This window comes from Dasypus novemcinctus, chromosome 25, assembly GCF_030445035.2.
Source record: "Dasypus novemcinctus isolate mDasNov1 chromosome 25, mDasNov1.1.hap2, whole genome shotgun sequence".
In the NCBI taxonomy this organism is placed as follows: Eukaryota; Metazoa; Chordata; class Mammalia; order Cingulata; family Dasypodidae; genus Dasypus; species Dasypus novemcinctus.
Window position 1 is genome coordinate 10,927,151 of NC_080697.1, and position 18,370 is coordinate 10,945,520.

The 18,370-nt window shown below is 38.4% G+C and overlaps 1 protein-coding gene across 3 annotated transcripts in view; it reads right to left on the reverse strand.

Moving 5' to 3' along the window:
* The window catches only part of LDAH (lipid droplet associated hydrolase), a 224,415-nt gene that overhangs the window by 138,835 nt on the left and 67,210 nt on the right, over window positions 1–18,370 (reverse strand). For all 3 annotated transcript variants that reach the window (XM_004484777.4, XM_058287671.2, XM_023586434.2), the window contains one exon: window positions 8,553–8,722. In XM_004484777.4, the coding sequence (XP_004484834.2) occupies window positions 8,553–8,722 (170 nt within the window). The remainder of the gene's footprint in view (window positions 1–8,552; window positions 8,723–18,370) is intronic.

An 18,370-nucleotide genomic window follows, 5' to 3' on the forward strand; every position in this document is an offset into this window, starting at 1 on the left:
TTTACTTTTTTGATAATACCTCTTGGTGCAATAAAAGTTTATACTTTTGAGGAAGTTCAATTAATCTATTATCTTTTTTTGTTACTTATGGCTTTTGGTGCCAAGTCTAAGAATTCAATGCCTAAAACGTGCTCGTGAAGATGATTCTCCTCTGTTTTATTCTAGGAGTGTTACAGATTTAATTATATGGCTTTGTTATTTCGGTAATGCTGGCTTGAGAGAATGAGTCAGGAAGTATTCCCTCTCATTCTAATTTTTTGGAGGAATCTGAGCAGGATTGGTATTGATTCTTCTTGAAATGTTTGGTGAATTTTAGCAGGGAAGCCACCTGGTACTCAACTTTTTTTGTTGGGAATTGGGTTTTTTAAAAATAAATGAACACTTTATTCCTTGCCCAGCAAAGTGTCAAAAAGAACAGGGAAGAGATTCTACCATGGCCAGCCTCCCAGAAAGTCCAAATGCTCAGGCCAGTTTTAGAAGTTGGTAGCTCTGCATGCTCCACTAATCAGTCATTGTAGAGGAGCGACTTGTAATGTTGGAGTTCAGTATTTATACGCCACAACATGTGTGGAATCTGCCAGTGAGAGTTCTTACCCTGATAAGCCACTGAGGCTACATGTTTCCAGGTTCTGGGTTTAAGGATGGTGGGATAGTCAGGCCTTTCCATTAGACCTAACATATGCACCAGGCTGCAGGTTGGAAACATACTGAGGCATGTGCAAACAATAAAATTGCGAATACCCAAGGTCTGGGAGATGGCCTCTAGGTGTGTCCCAGACTTCTCCAGCATATCAGATCTTCCAGTGTACCCCCTATAGGCACCAGTTATTGCATATTAGGATACTTTGCCTTGTCCTGAGAAAGTATTGTTGCCCATAGTAACGTGAAATTCAGGTAGGCGCAAAAAAATCCTCAGAATCTAATCACATCATTTTATTACAGTAGTCATTAGGAACTTCTCCTAGGATGGCCTGGTGACATTTAGGCTTTCAATATAAAGGAAACCTTTCTTCCCCAAGGTTGGGCCAAACTATATGGGGAACACTTGGGCTTCAAAAGACGAATCCCATGGCCAGTGGACTCTATCTTTCTTGTCTATAGAGTGGTTTCCTTGAGATACTAGGTAATATATCCAGTATATCCAGTAGGCCAGTGTGGTCCACCATTTTGAGAGTTTGGCTGGAAAGATATGGAATGATGGCTAAATGCTGATAGAGCTGACAGATTTCCTTTAGGTTGGTGGATCCAGCAAAATCCTGTATCATTGGGCCCATTGGATGAGGGGATTGTCAATCACTGTGAGAAAGACTACTGAGAGCAGGTTATTGATACTCTCCAGCATCACTTCCCTGAACAGCTTTCTCTGGGATGTGTCGAATAGGTCCCACTCTTCCTGGGTGAAGTCTAGAGCCATATCCTTGAAGGTCACTAGCTCCTGTGAGTGCACTATCAATACCTTAGCTGGCATCTGTCTTCCTCTGGATCTTCACTCACAACCAGACAAGCAGAAGGTGAGCAAAGTATTAATAGACCACATACCTCCACAAACCACAGGTTACCTTAACGATGCAAGGCCACTTTCAGATTTAAGGTATTGGATCTAATATGTTTTCTCTTTCTTCAATTCAACATTTGTGGAGTCCTTTTCCAGTCTCTACCATCCTCCAGAATCTGTTGGGAGGTTTTTGATTACTGATTCAACCTCTTTACCTATTGGTCTGTTGAATCCTTCTAAGTATTTTTGAGTCAGTGTAGGTCATCTGTGTGCTTCTAGAAATCTGCCTATTTTGTCAAGATTATCTAAATTTTTGCCACACAACTGTTCAAGGTATCATCTTATAATCCTTTTTGTTTCTATGTGGCTGGTGGTAATGAAGACCTTTTCATTTCTGATTTTAGTTATTTGTGCCCTCTTTTTTTTCTTTGTCCATCTAGCTAAAGGATGGTCAAGTCTGTCAATTTTTCAAAGCACAAAGTTTTGGTTTACTGATTCTATTGTTTTTCTATTCCTTATTTTATTTTCTCTCTTTTAATCATATTATCTCCTTCTACTCACTTTGGATTTAGTTTGCTCTTCTTTTTCTAGTTCTTCTAGGTGTGACGTTAGGTTATCTCTCTGAGCACTGTTTTTACTGCATCCCCTAAGTTTCAGTACGTTAAGTTTTTGTTTTCATTCATCACAAGATATTTCCTAATTTTCCTTTTATTTCTTTTTAGAGCCATTGGTTGTTTAAGAGTGTATTGCTTAATTTCCACATAGGGGGATTTTCCAGTTCTCCCCCTATTACTGATTTCTAGCTTCATTCCAATCTGGTCGGAGAAGATCCATTATATGATTTCAGTATTTTTAAAGTTATTGAAAACTGTTTTGTGATCTAGTATATGCTCTCTGGAGAATGATCTGTACACCATTGAGAAGATGCTGTTGTTCAGGCAAGTGGCTTACAGTATTGTTCAAGTCTTCTATTTCCTTAGTGATCTTCTGTCTAGATGTTCCATCCATTATTGAATGTGATGTATTGAAGTCTTTTACTATTAATGTAGAAATGTCTGTCTCTCCCTCTGAATTTGTTAACATTTGCTTCACATATTTTGGAGCTTGCTGTTAGGTGAATATATATTTATAATTTTTATATTTCTTGACGAATTGACCATGTATTAATATATATAATGTCCTATGTCCCTTGTAGCACTTTTTGGTGTGGAGTCTATTTTGTTCTGTATTCATATAGCTACCCCATCTCTCTTTCAGTCACTCATTGCATGGCATATTTTTCCATCCTTTCATTTTTAACCAATTTGTATGTATGAATTTAAGGTCTCTTGTAAACAGCATAATGCTGGGTCATGCTTCGCTATCCATTCTGCCAATCTCTGCTTTTTGACTGAAGAGTTGAATTCATTTCCATTTAAAGTAATTACTGATAACGTAGGATTTTCTTTTGCTGTTTTGCTATTTGGTTTTTTTTTTTTTTTATTTATTTTTATTTATTTAATTCCCCTCCCCTCCCCTGGTTGTCTGTTTTCTGTGTCTTTTTGCTGCGTCTCTTGTTTCTTTGTCCACTTCTGTTGTTGTGAGCAGCACGGGAAGTGTGGGCGGCGCCATTCCTCGGCAGGCTGCTCTCTCCTTCGCGCTGGGCGGCTCTCCTTACGGGTGCACTCCTTGCGCGTGGGGCTCCCCTACGCGGGGGCCACCCCTGTGTGGCACGGCACTCCTTGCGCGCATCAGCACTGCGCATGGGCCAGCTCCACACGGGTCAAGGAGGCCCGGGGCTTGAACCGCGGGCCTCCCATGTGGTAGACGGACGCCCTGACCACTGGGCCAAAGTCCGTTTCCCATGCTATTTGGTTTTTATAAGTCTTGTCCCTCAATTCTTCCAATACTTCCTACTTTTACGTTTAGTAAACCTTTTGTAGTGAACCATTTAGAATCCATTCTCATTACCACCTGGGTATATTTTTCAGATATTTTCTTTGTGGTTACCACGGGTTTAAACATAACATCCTAAATTTATAACAATAACATGTCATTTGATATAAACTTAATTTCAATGAAATACACAAATACTGTTCCTATTTCCCCGTTCCCCCATCTCTGTTGCTCTTGTTACATAAATTACATTTTTATATACTGTATGTCCTAAACCATATATTTATCATTACTTTTTATGCATTTGCATTTTAGATACTGTAAGAAATAAATGAGTTAGAAATCAAAATGCCAATAGTAATGGCATTTAAGTTATCCATGTAGGTACCTGTGCCAGAGATCTCTATCTGTTAAGTGTCTTTATCTACTGTCTAGTGTCCTTTTCTACAATCTGAATAGGTTCATTTAGCTTTGGTTTAGAGCAGGTCTAGTGGTGATAAAGTCCCTCAGCTTTTGTTTAAATGAGAATGGCTTAATCTCTCCCTCATTTTTTAAAAGACTATTTCTCCAGACACAGAATTCTTGGTTAGCAATTATTTTATTTCAGGTCCTTTAATATGTCATCCTATTACCTTCTTACCTCCATGGTTTCTGATGAAAAATGGGTACTTAATCACATTGAGGCTCCCCTTTCCAGGATGTGCTGCTTCTTTTGTTCAGCTTTCAGGATTCTCTCTTGGACTTTGTCATTCATCAGCTTGATTATAATGGGTCTGGATTTCTTTTGCGTTTACCCTGAGTGGAGTTCATAGAGCTTCTTGGATGTATAAATTCATTTCTTTTGTTAAATTTGGGATATTTTCAGCCTTTATTTCTTTGAATATTTTTCTGCCTCTCTCTCTTTACCTTCTGGGACTCACGTAATCTGCCTATTGGTACGCTTAATGGTGTCCCTCAAGTCTCTGAGGCTCTGTTCACTTTTCTTTATTCTTCTTCTTTTCTACCTCTACACTGAAAAATTACAACTGTCTTATCTTCAGGTTCATTAATCCTTTCTTCTGCTGACTCTAATCTTCTGTTGATCCCCTCTAGGGATTTTTCAGTTATTGCAGTCTTCAGCTCTAGTACTCTGTTTGTTACCTTTTTATAATTCCTATTTCTTCATTGAATTTCTTATTTTGTTCATTTATCTTTTTTCTGATATCCTTTATTTCTTTGTGTATGTTTTTCTTTAGCTCTTTGAACATACTTAACATGAAGGATGGTTTTCTTCATTGAAGGTTTCTCATGTTTTATCTTGTTCCTTTGGATGGGGTATTTTTTCCTGTTTCTCTGTATGCCTTGTAATCTTTTGTTGCACACTGGGCATTTTAATGTGTTAATTCTGGAATTTACTCCTTCAGGTGTTCTTTAAATTTGCAAACAAGTGATATGACAGAGTTCCTTGAATGCCAGGAGCTAACAAAATCAAAGAAACAAACAAAAAGCACCTTTCATTGCCTTTGCAGACTTACTCTGTGCTGGCAATGAACTTGAAGAACAGTCTAAGATGAAAGCAGAGGGTCCTCTCAGGTTTTTTCTGAGCATGTGTCTTCTAGATCTGAATGCCTCCTCTTCTCTCCATGAAATAGTCTTCCCTCCAGGTCTTGGGTGCTCTTTGCCTCAGCCTGCTGCTTCTGCATGTATGGCAAGTTCTGGAACAGTGAGCCACCAGATAGATTGGTACACACATATAGCCACTCCAGTATGCGCAAAGAGGTTACCAGGAACCTGTAGTAAGAGTACAGGCTGGATTGGGAGGAGGTGCTGGTAGGGGAAATCAGCAATGGGTGTCACGAGTTCTCCTACTGTTTTTAAGATCCTTTTTCTTGATTTGGCATTCACCCAGTTACTGCAACCCTTTAGGTGTTTTATGGAGTCTGAGAAAGATGGTTCTGCTAGTTTTTGCTAGTTGTTTATAAAGATTCTGGGGTGGGATGGGGTGGTGGGTAAACCACTGGAGCATCTTACGCCACCATCTTGGTGATGTCACTATCAGGAACATATTACTATTATATCTATTTAACAGATGAAGAAACTGAGGTACAGAGTCAATAATTTTTCCAAGTCACATAGACAAAAAATGATAGCAAATTTTCAAACCTAGGTGTCTCAGCTCTAGAGACTGAGCGCAAAACAACTGTGCAATTTGAGCCATTAAGAGGCAGGGGTAGGAAAGCAGATTTGGCTCAACGGATAGAGCATTCATCTATCACATGGGAAACCCAAGGTTCAAACCCAGGTCCTCCTGACCCATGTGATGAGCTAGCCCACGTGCAGTGCTAATGGGTGCAAGGAGTGCCGTGCCACGCAGGGGTGTCCCCTGCATAGGAGAGCCCCATGTGCAAGGAGTGTACCCCGTAAGGAGAGCTGCCCAGGGTGAAAATAGCGCAGCCTGCCCAGGGTGGCGCCACACACACAGAGAGCTGACACAGCAAGATGACACAACAAAAAGAAACATAGATTGCCGGTGCCACTGACAACAATACAAGCAGACACAGAAGAGCACATAGCGAATGGACAGAGAGAGCAGACAACTGGGGGGGGGGGGTGGTAGGAGGAAGGGGAGGAGAGAAATAAATAAAAAGTAAATCTTTAAAAAAAAAAAGAGGCAGGGATGTAAAAGACATTAACCATATAACATTATCTTATGAGAGGTGATTTAAAACACACTGAAGAAATTAGAAGCAATGCAGAATGCTAAAAACAGAAAAGCCTGATTCCTGGTTAAGTTTCTTTATCTAGGGGAAAAAATAAAGTAGAAACAGTAATGTAGAGAATGAAGTATAAGTATAAGCTTAAATTTAATGAATTCACACTTGGAAATGAAATATACTTTTTTTATGTCTGACAAGAGAAAATTAAAACCTACATTTGTATTAAAAACCATAGCCAAGGAGAATAAGCTATATTTTCCCATGGGCAATTATGAGCAAGAAATAAGTATACAACTGGTGGGAACAGAAGCAATTTCTTAATTAGCTCCAAGACCCCATTAGAGATATTTTACCACATGGAATGAGAAGAGTCAAAATCCTAGGTCAGAGAGATTCTGTGAAAAAATCATTTTGTTTCTTGATTTCAGATTACTAAACAGCTCTTCTTTATGTTTCCATGTGCCTTGCACTTACTTAATATAGCAGTCAACTGCTCCTATTGGCTAGGCTGCTCCTCCACTGGATTTCAGAGCTCTCTTACCTCAAAGGCAGTCTTATTCACCGGGATGTCCTCAAACAAAGCACAGTGCCTGACATGTGGCATATGCTTAATATGTGTTTCCCAAATGAAGAAATAAATTAACTCGTGACTGGCATCCATTCAATGGGCCATTTCAAAGGTATGTTAGCCCAAGTTTTTTTGTTTTGTGGTTGTTTTTTTTTAAGCCTCTAGTAGTTCACTAGTTTTTCTGAGCCCTATAAATACATTTCATGTCTCCAGTGTCTCACTTAATATCTGGCACCCAATGAGTATTTAGTGAATAAACAAATGCATGAGTATGTGTCTCAAAAAGACTACGAAACTACAGAACAGAAATCTAAGAATTCTGACTTGTAACTAAATATTTGGTGTTCCATAAAGACACCTCTCCGCCTATTAACAATGATGCTGGTGATAATGACAAGGATGATAATAAAGTTTCCTCCTTTTGAAAAGAGGCATAAACTTTGCAAAAACATAATAGAACTTGGCTGGTTTTTGTCTCTTATGCCCGGTGATATCGACATCCCTGGAGCATCCCATGGTAAGACTGGTCTTTTTATTCATAGTGGGCTCCAGAGCTCACCTGAATAGTTTGTGCTAAGGAGATGACTCAGGGTTTGGACTCTGAGCCATTCATATTAGCTCTACCTCTTCCACCTCCTGGGAGGGGATGGAGCTAGAGATTGAATTCAACTGGCTAGGCAATGACTCCATTGGTCAAGCCTAAGAAATGAAACCCTAATAAAATTCTTGGGTACTGAAACTCGAAAGAATTTTCATGATTCATAATACATATCTATAGGACAGGAGGGCGATGTATTCTGACTCCAAGTACAGAGGATATGGAAACCAGTATTTGAGGCTTATATTATCCTTTTGGTTATAGTAAAACTACAATAGTAAGTATAGCACTTTCCTGAGTTCTGTTAAGTCATTCCAGACAATTATAACCTGGGAAGGTGGTGGAAATCCCCGACTTTGTAATCTGTTGGTCAGAAGTGAGGGTGGCCCTGGGGACCCCTGAATTTGTGCCTGGTGTCTGAGTGATAGTGGTACTGTAGAGGATTGCTCTTGACCTGTGGAATTTGGCCAACTCCACGTTGTTAGAGTCAAAATTGTACTGAAGTTGCTGTCAAAACTATCAAAGTCATTTTGCATACTTGCAGGAAGATAGATTCTTGTTAGGTCTTACGATCGTGAATGGTCTTAAGTATATTTGTAAAACAAGACAGCTAATTATGTGTACTATAAGAACTTCAGATGACTCTAGATACAAAGGCACTCATTTTGGAAAATTATTATCTCCCTCAGCCTTATTCTTTGAAACATTATAGGAACTGCATGAACACGTAATCACACAAGCTTACAGTAAAATGGAGATAAAGATAAAGGCAGCTACCAAATATTCTTCCCTCTGTTCTATTTATCAATTAAACAACAGAGCTAATAGACTGTGTAAGACAAAACAAAAAAGGAGGGAAGCAGATGTGGCTCAACTGACAGAGCATCTGCCTACCATATAAAAGGTCCAGGGTTCAAACCCAGGGCCTCCTGGCCCACGTGGTGAGTTGGCCCACATGCAGTGCTGCTGCACACAAGGAGTGCCGTACCATGCAGGGATGGCCCCCACATAGGGAAGCCCCATGTGCAAGGAGTATGCCCGTGTGGAAAGCGCAGCCCACCCAGGAGTGGCACTGCACACACGGAAAGCTGATGCAGCAAGATGATGCAATAAAAAAGAGACACAGATTCCCGGTGCCGCTGAGAATGCAAGCGGACATGGAAGAACACACAGCAAATGGACACAAGAGAGCAGGCAATGGTGCGGGGAGGGGAAGGGGAGAGAAATAAATCTTTGAAAAAAAAAAACAGAAAAGGAGAGCTAAAGATTTGTACAAGTACATAATCAAGCACCTAAAGCCACCTCCTAAGGCATACTTACTGGAAGCTCAGGGGCATGCTTCAGTATCTGAAGAGAAATATAGCAGCCTATTGAATGGCCAATCAACACAAGTTTCATTTCCTTTGGCACGTGAGTTCTCAGGAAAGCTACTTTGTGCTCTACTTGCCCATGGAGTCCATAGATGTCTTTAATTTCTGGAGCATTTGAATCTAAAAGCAAAAATCAGAGCATGTTTTCATTCAGTAAATGAAAGTAATCATTTCACTGGGAAAAAATCTTTTTAAAAAACCCCACAAAACAACCATAATGACAGTAGGAATTACCATTTATTGAAAGCCTCTAACTGCCAGTTACAGTATTAGTCATTTTACTTAAAATGTATCAATCAATCCTCACAACAACCCTGGAAAGAATGTATTTTTACCCTCATTTAACAGATGAAAAACCCAAAGCTCATACTCATGAACTGTAAATTATCCCATTAGCTACTGTTTATTTAAGCCAGTGGTCCTCAAACCTGAGCATGTATCAAAATCCCCTGGACAGCTGGTTAAAGCAGATTGCTGAGCTTTACTCCCAGAGTTTCTGATCAGAAGGTCTGAGTGGGCCCAGAGTTTACATTTCTAAGGAACTACTGGTTTAGGTTAAGCTATATTATTAGACAACTAAAGAGAGTACATTATTACTATTTCATTTTTAGGTAATTTTATTTTTTTGTATAAGGAAGTGACCCTAGCCTGGAAGTCTTAGTGGAAATACTGTAAACTGTTCCTTTTACCAGTACACATGGGTGCAAAATTACATTCCTTCCATATATATATATATAGATATATACACATACATAAAATTTTTAACACAATCTCTCAATTCTCACTGTCTTTTTACACTTACTGCCATTTAAGATACTATATTTTTTACCTAATTTTTCTTTTTGCACTAGAAATAAGTTCAAAAACATTTTTGTTCAATCATATTCATAATAAACATAAGGAGGCACCTAAGCAAATAGTGTTGAATGAATGAATGAGTGGAGGCATGAATATTCAGTAACTGGTCACGAGCTAGTGACCATCAATGGGAAAACTCTTCCATGAACGATGGTCAGTATTGTAAGCGACACAACCCACAAAGACGCACTCTGTCATTTTCTGCTGTACTGAGATGACTTTGTGTGATCACTTGCCTATTATCAAATCAGGTTACAAACGAGGGCAAGAAAACCTGCCTCGTCTGGATTTCTCATTTTAATTAATAAACTTATAATCCAGACAGACTCCCCAACTAGGAATCTTTTCGTCACTCTCAGCTTTCCCCCTTTACCTTCATCTAACTGCCCACCAAGTTCAGTTCATTGATTCTTTCTCCCCAAAATATCTCAAATCTAACTCTCCCTCTTTAACCCCATTGCCCTGGCATTAGTTTGTGTTTTTCATTTTTGTTTTTCTTTTCCTAGTATTAGTTTAAAACCTTACTATTTCTCAGCACCAAAGTGAAAACACCCTCCAACACGTGTCCTTTTTGGGGAGATGAAGGAGAGTCTCCTCCTACTCTTGTCAATTTTTTGTATTACCACTAACGTAATCTTTCTGAAAAATAAATCTGATGTCATTTTCCTTCATTAAATTCTATTGTTTCTCACTGACTAACTGACAAAGTACCAATTCCTTAGAGTGATCAACAAGGGTCTTCACAATCTGGATCCAGTGATCATTTTAGGCTTATTTCTAGCCTTTCCCACCTATATCCTACGTTGTAGTCACACAGAAGCACCCACTGTTTCTCGAACATTCATGTTCTCTGTGCCTTCGCAGAAGATGTAAATGTTCCACTAAGGCAATACTGACCTAGCCAACCATTTAGGATCTGTATATCCCTAACCTGAAATACTCTTCCTTCCCTTGCATAGATGAACTACCATTCATTTTTCAAGATCTAATTAAACTTTATCTAGCTAACCTCAAGAAAAAGGAATGAGCCCTCCTCTGCGCTTAAGAGTATTCAACTCTTATTACAGAACTTCATGACACTTACATAATTGCCTGTTCATGAGTTTATCTCCACTTCTAGGCTGTGAGCATCTTGAAGGCAAGGTTCACCATTTCGTTTCTGTCTCCCTGGGACTAGTACTGAGTAAATTTTATTGTTGAATGAAAACATGAATTCATTAGATGATCTCTGAGTATCTGCCACTTCGAATATTCCATGAATATAAGAAAACTGCAGTAGGTTTCCCCCACAAACATACATATGACTCCAAAGATAGGGTTGTAAAATTTCAAAATACCACAATGTAATCAATTGTTTGCTAAAATTTTAATCATTGGGATACTAAATTTCTTGCCCTCACAATTTTAGCAAAATATTGATGCAAACTATAAACAGTGTGGCTGATCAAAAAGGCACCCAAAACTCATGAAGGACTGTTCTTTACTTTTGTACATGCTGTTTTTGCTTCCTTCAATGTTTAGCTAATTACTATTCTTTCTATTTCTCAAGGAGTGGCATCTCCCCTGAGAAGTCTTTTAATGATTCAGTAAGTGAAGAGTTAAGTAGCATTCCTTTCAGTTTTCCCACATTCCAGGTTTATCTCCCCATACTATGAATTTACAACTTATATACAACTTACGTCTTGCTTTTATCTCTGTTTTCCAATGTCTGACACACAATTGTTGAAGAGCTTCTTAGGTTTACTTTCCTATTTCATTGGTACTTACTTAACTACCATGCAAAACATGTTCTACCCTAACCTTTCTTCCCAGATCAGCCTAGAATTCATTCTCATCTAGCAAGCAAGAGCAGCATAAAACAGAATGGGAGACAGACTCTGAAAATCTGACTTTGGTAGGGGTCATGATGGCTTCAAATTCAAAATTTTATTTGCTTATATTGTAACTAGGTTTGTATTTACACTCTTCTACTCTCAGTACATCCTCTGCTCACACCACTCAGAAGCTATCATATTCTTCTCTGACATAAACATACAAATAAACAGAAAATGATAACATTCGGAGCCCAAGTTCTTTATTTTTCAAAAGACGCGGTGTTTGAAAATGTTCATGGGACAGCGTGGTATAGTTAAGAAGATGGATGATGGAGACATGATAAACCTGGGGCTAAATCCCAGCTCATCACACCACTAACTATGTAGCTTGGACAAATCCTCTAACGCTGGCTTCAGTCTACTCATCTATAAAAAAAGGTAATAATGCTGGCCTTCTAGCGGTGTTGTGAGTTGGAGATCACATAACACTTTTAAAGAAAACTGCACAGAGAGTGTCTGGCATAAGCTGATAAATGAAAGCTGTGATTGTTGTCATTTCAATTCCTGTCATTTAAGTCCTCGCCCTAGTGTTATCCAAGAACACGTACATGGCTAGAGCAAAGAAAAGCTACATGAGCAAAAACTAGTAAATATTTTACAACTTCACTGACAGGAGAAATGAAGTCCTAAAACATACTTCAGATGAACCCTTTGACTTTAATTTGGCTTTATCTCAGGGAACTGCTCAGTAGAGTTGCATGATAAACACTACTTGTTAGTGACCAGTGACAGAAAATTTAAATGAGCTACCTGAACCCAATTTTACTAAAAGTTAAAAAACTATATATTTGACTAAGTATTTTTATTCCTATTATTATTTTAATGTAGTCTGAAGAATGCTAGGGACATTATTTTATTCTCCAAAAAATTCTATATAAAATGATACTGACTTGTATTAAAATCAGGAGGCCAATGGGAAGCAGACTTGGCCCAGTGGTTAGGGCGTCCGTCTACCACATGGGAGGTCTGCAGTTCAAACCCCGGGCCTCCTTGACCTGTGTGGAGCTGGCCCATGCGCAGTGCTGATGCGTGCAAGGAGTGCCGTGCCACGTAGGGGTGTCCCCCGCGTAGGGGAGCCCCATGCACAAGGAGTGCACCCCATAAGAAGAGCCACCCAGCGCAACAGAGAGTGCAGCCTGCCTAAGAATGGCGCCACCCACATGGAGAACTGATACAATAAGATGATGCAACAAAAAGAAACACAGATTCCTGTGCCGCTGACAACAGAAGCGGACAAAGAAGATGACGCAGCAAATAGACAACCGGAGCAGGGGGGTGGGGGGGAAGGAGAGAGAAATAAATAAATCTTTAAAAAATAAATAAATAAAATCAGGAGACCAATAACACAGAAATCATTTATACCATTCTTTCTACAGAGAAAATGTACTTCAAATGACCATCAAGTGTATTTGAAACACAATGTGTTTTTAAACTGAGAACTGCCTGAACTGACATATGGTAATGCAATTCATCATCTCTTTACCAATAAATGGTCCTAAATATGACACTGACAATTTCCTATTAGAACCTGACCCTATTTCCTAGACCCATCTCCACTGGAATTCACTTCACAGCTCATCTTTCAGTTCTGGAATTTATTCCAAAAGGTACACATAATTTGTTCCTAAGTAGTTCATAGAAATATTAAGAAATACCAACGATTCACATTTACTTTTTATTTAGATGTTCAAATTCATTGTTCCAGTTTTTAAAATTGTTCTCAATGTTGGATCAAAGTATTATGTATCCCTTATAGCCTTATTACATTAGTAAATCTGACAAGCATTATTTCCTTATATTTTTATATGAACTAAAATGACAACTCTATCAGAAAAGAGTGACTAATTGGGACTCAATCATATTGAAAATACAGATACAAACACAATGTACTCTTTGTCTTCAACTTGAGTTAACAGATAGTTAAGGAGAAACAGACATAAAGACACAATTATGAAATACTGAGATAAGTAAATGCTTGAATCAAATAAAAAGGTAAAACCCCTGCAGAATCATAAAATTATTATGCCTTTTTCCCAATAACCCAAGATAAACAACAAATATTCTTTACTATATGCATATTACCATAACTGTATAAATTTAACTATATATTTAAATGCAATCATAATGATATAGACTTAACTACATATATTTAACTATATACATATATATGTATATCTAGCTATGTGTTGAATATAAATGTATAAATTTAACTATATATTTTCACACAGGCACTATAAGCAGGTCATCTATGATCAATGAACCATCAAGCCTGGAGACTAGTGCTAAGTAAACCTTTTGCTAGGACTGAGTCTACAGACAATAACTAAATTTCACACCAGAATTTTCCTAAACTAGTAACCTATTTCACCCTGTCCCATCTTTACTCCAAAGCTATAGCCTAAAGTAACTTTAATTGCTTTTTTTAACAAATCAATTTTATTGTTACATATTAATAAAGCATAAATCCATCCAAAGAATACAATCAGTGGTATTCAGTGTAATCACATATTTGTGCATTCATCACCCCAATCATTCCCAGAGTACTTTCATTATTCCAATAATAATAAACAAAAAACAAACAAAATTCATCTATGCCTTGCCTGCTGTACACAGCATTCTTTTTCCTTCTCTAGTATATTTGTATTTATATTTGTAAAAGTCTCATATATGCAATATCACCCATATTCGTGTTTACATGAGGTTTTACAATCTTATACAGTCCCATGTTACAGATTTTACCTTTCCTTCTAATAAGATACATGACCTTAGACTTTCCCTTTCAACCACTATCATACCCATACAATAGCACTGCTAATTACAAACACCTTGATACGCTTTAACCATTTCTATATTCATTTCCAAAGATTTACAAACAACCATTTTTTACCAATTCTGCATGGATTAACCCTCAGCTTTCCATTCTCTACCCTCCTCTTTTCTGGTGACCTATATTCTAATTATTAATGCCATGAGTTTACACAATATATTTAGTTCATAACAGCTCAATCATACAATATTTGTCCTTTTGTGTTTGCTTGCTTCATTTAACATAATGTCCTCCAGGTTCATGCATGTTGTCATATGCTTCATGACTTCTTTCTTCTTACCACTGCATAACATTCCATTGTGTGATACACCACAATTTGCTTATCCATTCATTGGTTGATGAACATCTGGATTGTTTCCAACTTTTGCAATTGTGAGTAATGCTGCTATGAACATCAGCATGCAGATGTCTGCCTGTGTCACTGCTCTCAGTTCTACTGGGCATATATACCTAGTAGTAGTATTGCTGGTTCACACGGCAAGTCTATAGTCAACTTCCTCAGGAACTGCCAAACAGTCCTCCACAGTGGCTGGACCATTCTGCATTCCCACCAGCAGTGAATAAGTGTTCCTATCTCTCCACATCCTCTCCAACATTTACAGTTTTCTGACTTGTTAAAAGCAGCCAGTCTAATATGTGTGAAATGATATCTCACTGTAGTTTTGATTTGTATTTCCCTAATTTACGATGTTGAATATTTTTTCATAAGTTTCTTCACCATCGTATTTCTTCTTTGGACAACTGACTTTTCAAGTCTTTTGCCCATTTTTTGTATCAGGTAGTTTGTCTTTTTATTGTTGAGTTGTATGATCTCTTAGTATATCACGGACATTAAACCTTTATCAGATATGTGATTGCCAAATATTTTCTCCCATTGAGTTGGCTGCCTTTCTATCCTTTTGACAAAGTCCTTTGAGGTGCAAGAGTGTTGAATTTTGAGGAGGTCCCATTTATCTATTATTTCTTTTGTTGCTCATGCTTTGGGTATAAGGTTTAAGAACCTACCACAAGATCTTGAATGATGTTTTCCTAAATTTCCTTCTAGGAGTTTTATGATTTTTGCTTTTATATTTAGGTTCTTGATCCATTTTGAGTTAATTTTTGTATAAGGTGTGAGCTAGGGATCTTCTTTCCTTCTTTTGGATATGGCTATCCAGTTCGCTCAATGATTTATTTTTTAAATAATGCTTTGAGCAAGATGAATATTTTACTCCCTATGTAAATTTTTAAAAACACACAAAACATTATTCATCATTACATACATATAACTAAAAATATAAAAGGGTGGTGGTGGACTTGGCCCAGTGGTTAGGGCGTCCGGTCTGCCACATGGGAGGTCTGCGGTTCAAACCCCGGGCCTCCTTGACCCATGTGGAGCTGGCCCATGCGCAGTACTGATGCATGCAAGGAGTGCCCTGCCACGCAGGGGTGCCCCCCAAGTAGGGGAGGCCCACGCGCAAGGAGTGCGCCCCGTAAGGAGAGCCGCCTAGCGTGAAAGAAAGTGCAGCCTGCCCAGGAATGGCACCACACACATGAAGAGCTGACACAAGATGACGCAACAGAAAAGAAACACAGATTCCTGTGCCGCTGACAATAACAGAAGCGGACAAAGAAGAAGACGCAGCAAATAGACACAGAGAACAAATAACCGGGGTGGGGGGGGGGGGGGGGGGAGAAAGGAGAGAGAATAAATAAATAAATCTTTAAAATATATATATATAAAAGGAGACAGGAAATATTTATTATAAATTAACGACAGTAGACTGGAGGTACAAAGGAGTTGAATCTTTTCTGTAATGTTTTATTTCATTTATTTTATGAACAAAAAATACTGAAACTATGGCAGAGAATATTAACTGTCAATTCTGAGTGACAGAATCTATAACTGCCAAATTGTTAATATTTAATTTCTAAAAAAAATTTTTCTCAAAAACAAAGCTTTACATGCTGTTACTAGATAGCTGACCACTGTTTTCATAGGAAAAACCACCTTTCACTTCTCTGCTACTCACCTGGAAAACAAGTCCCAGAGAACTTTGTTTAGGCTCCTGTTATACATCAGTGAGGTAGCTGGACAAGAACTGTGGTCCCTAGTTTTTCATGCTTAGTTAAATTCAGTGAGCCAAAAAGGCCTTCCTTTCATAACTGTTCCCCAGAGTTTACTTAAACTGATGTAAAGAAAGACTGCTTTCCTAGCTGAGGTCTCATCTGTCCCCAGCTCCCTAAGTACAGTATTCTGTAAGTTCCCTGTATCTAAACATTGACAGTTGCCGTTAGCCCTCAAGGTGCACGGCACAGTGAGGGGGTGGAGGTAGGCAATCTATTTAAAACTGCTACTTGACTTCAAAAACAAACACAAAACTGTTTGTAAACCCCAGGCACATGTCTTATAAAAACACGTTAAATTATTTTTCTCCAAACACACAGTAAAAACCAGAGTCATGGTCTTCACTTGACTAAAACCAATCGTCTGCCAAGGAGTGCAATGGAAAACATACGGAGAAGAAGAGAAAAAGATTCAACAAAGGGAATAGAATGTTATAGAATTAGCAAACAACAAAAGCAAAAGGCTGAAAGGGGAGTTATTTTGGAAAAAGCCCTTGGCTCTGTGATTACTGGGAAAAGGTGGAGCAGCTAAGGTTAGAAGGAAGGTTGAGAATTGATCTAATAGGGCACTGACCATCAGGCTAAGGAGCCTGGACTCCATTCTGTGAGTGATAGAAAGATATCCAAGGATGGCAAAGAGAGGCGTGGCATGATCTGGCATGTTTTATGGGAAGCCAAGTACAATGCTGACCCATTCGAATCCGGCTGTCCTTCCTCTGTCTTCCTGAGACTCCTAACCTCTTCTCTCGAACTGCTTTGTGATTTTTTCTTTCTACCTAGTTGGAGACTTACTTGCTTCCATCTCTAGAGCTACCTACCAGTCCTGAGACTTGTTTGACCAACTTGCCCATTAGCTCATCTCACCCCCTTCCACAGTTTGTCAAGTGAGAGGGGGCATTCTGATGGTCTTTCTTCCTATTTTTTCTTTTTCAGTTGTTATTTTTTTCCCCCAACATTTCATTTTTATTTATTTTAAAAATGTTACATTAAAAAAATATAAGAGGTTCCCATCTACCCCACTCCCCACACCCTTCTCTCTTCCTCTTTCTTCCTATTTTAGGGAAAGGATTGGGGGTACTTTATTGTTTCTTTGGATAAGCATGACCCCAGTTCATCATTAGCTGAAAGATTATGTAACTTTTTAAGGTAACTTCATCTGCCAAAAATAAACCAACATGATTTCTAGCTTTTATTTCATACTTTTTGAAAAATGACTTCAAACAAATGAAAATGAATCATCCATTGAAAAAGATGACGCTACAGTGAACAAAGCGGGAAAGAGTTCATACTTGCAATTCTTCAAATTTTCTTCTCACACATTTTTGTGCTTGAATTGCCCCCCTCTGACATTGGTGAACATCTGTTCTCCCAATTGTACTCAATTTAAGACTGTGATAATGTGGTACAATGACAATATTATTTCCAACTGTTCATGATTTTAACGTGCTAACATGAAGCAAAACACTCTTTCAACATTTGATATGTTGTATAGTTTATGTCCTTTTGCTCAATAATTACGTTTCCACTTCATGTTTTGCTTATCAGAAAACCTGTGCCTTAGGTCAATAATCTTGGGTGAGGATTATATATCTGTCCTGCCTACCCAAAGCAAACTATTACAGTGTACATTTGCAAACATAACTCCCAATATGTACAACAGAAGAAAGCAAAACTGTTCTAGTTGAATGGGGTGCTTGTGAGGCCCAAAGTCTCGCCCTTCATAGAAAAGAGCTACTCAGAATACACATGGAGAGTCACAAACCTAGAAGGTCGAGACTAGCACTTCTATTTTCTTATATACTCCTGCAGCATCACACACTGTAATCTAGTATGTTGTCAACAAATTGTTGATGATGACGAGTTGCCCTTTCACCCCCTCCAGAAACCACAGCTTTCTTTGGCCCTAGGGTAGCCCTTTGGACTAATGCCTCTAGATGGCACTGTTCTCATTAGGTAGGCTCTAATTACTAGGTTATCAAATCTATATACTATACAAACAGCCTAGTAGCAATAAGCATATTCAAATTAAAGTTATAATTAATAAGAGCAATTTAAAGCAAGAATTAAAGACATTTCCTATAAATTCAGAGATACAACAGATAC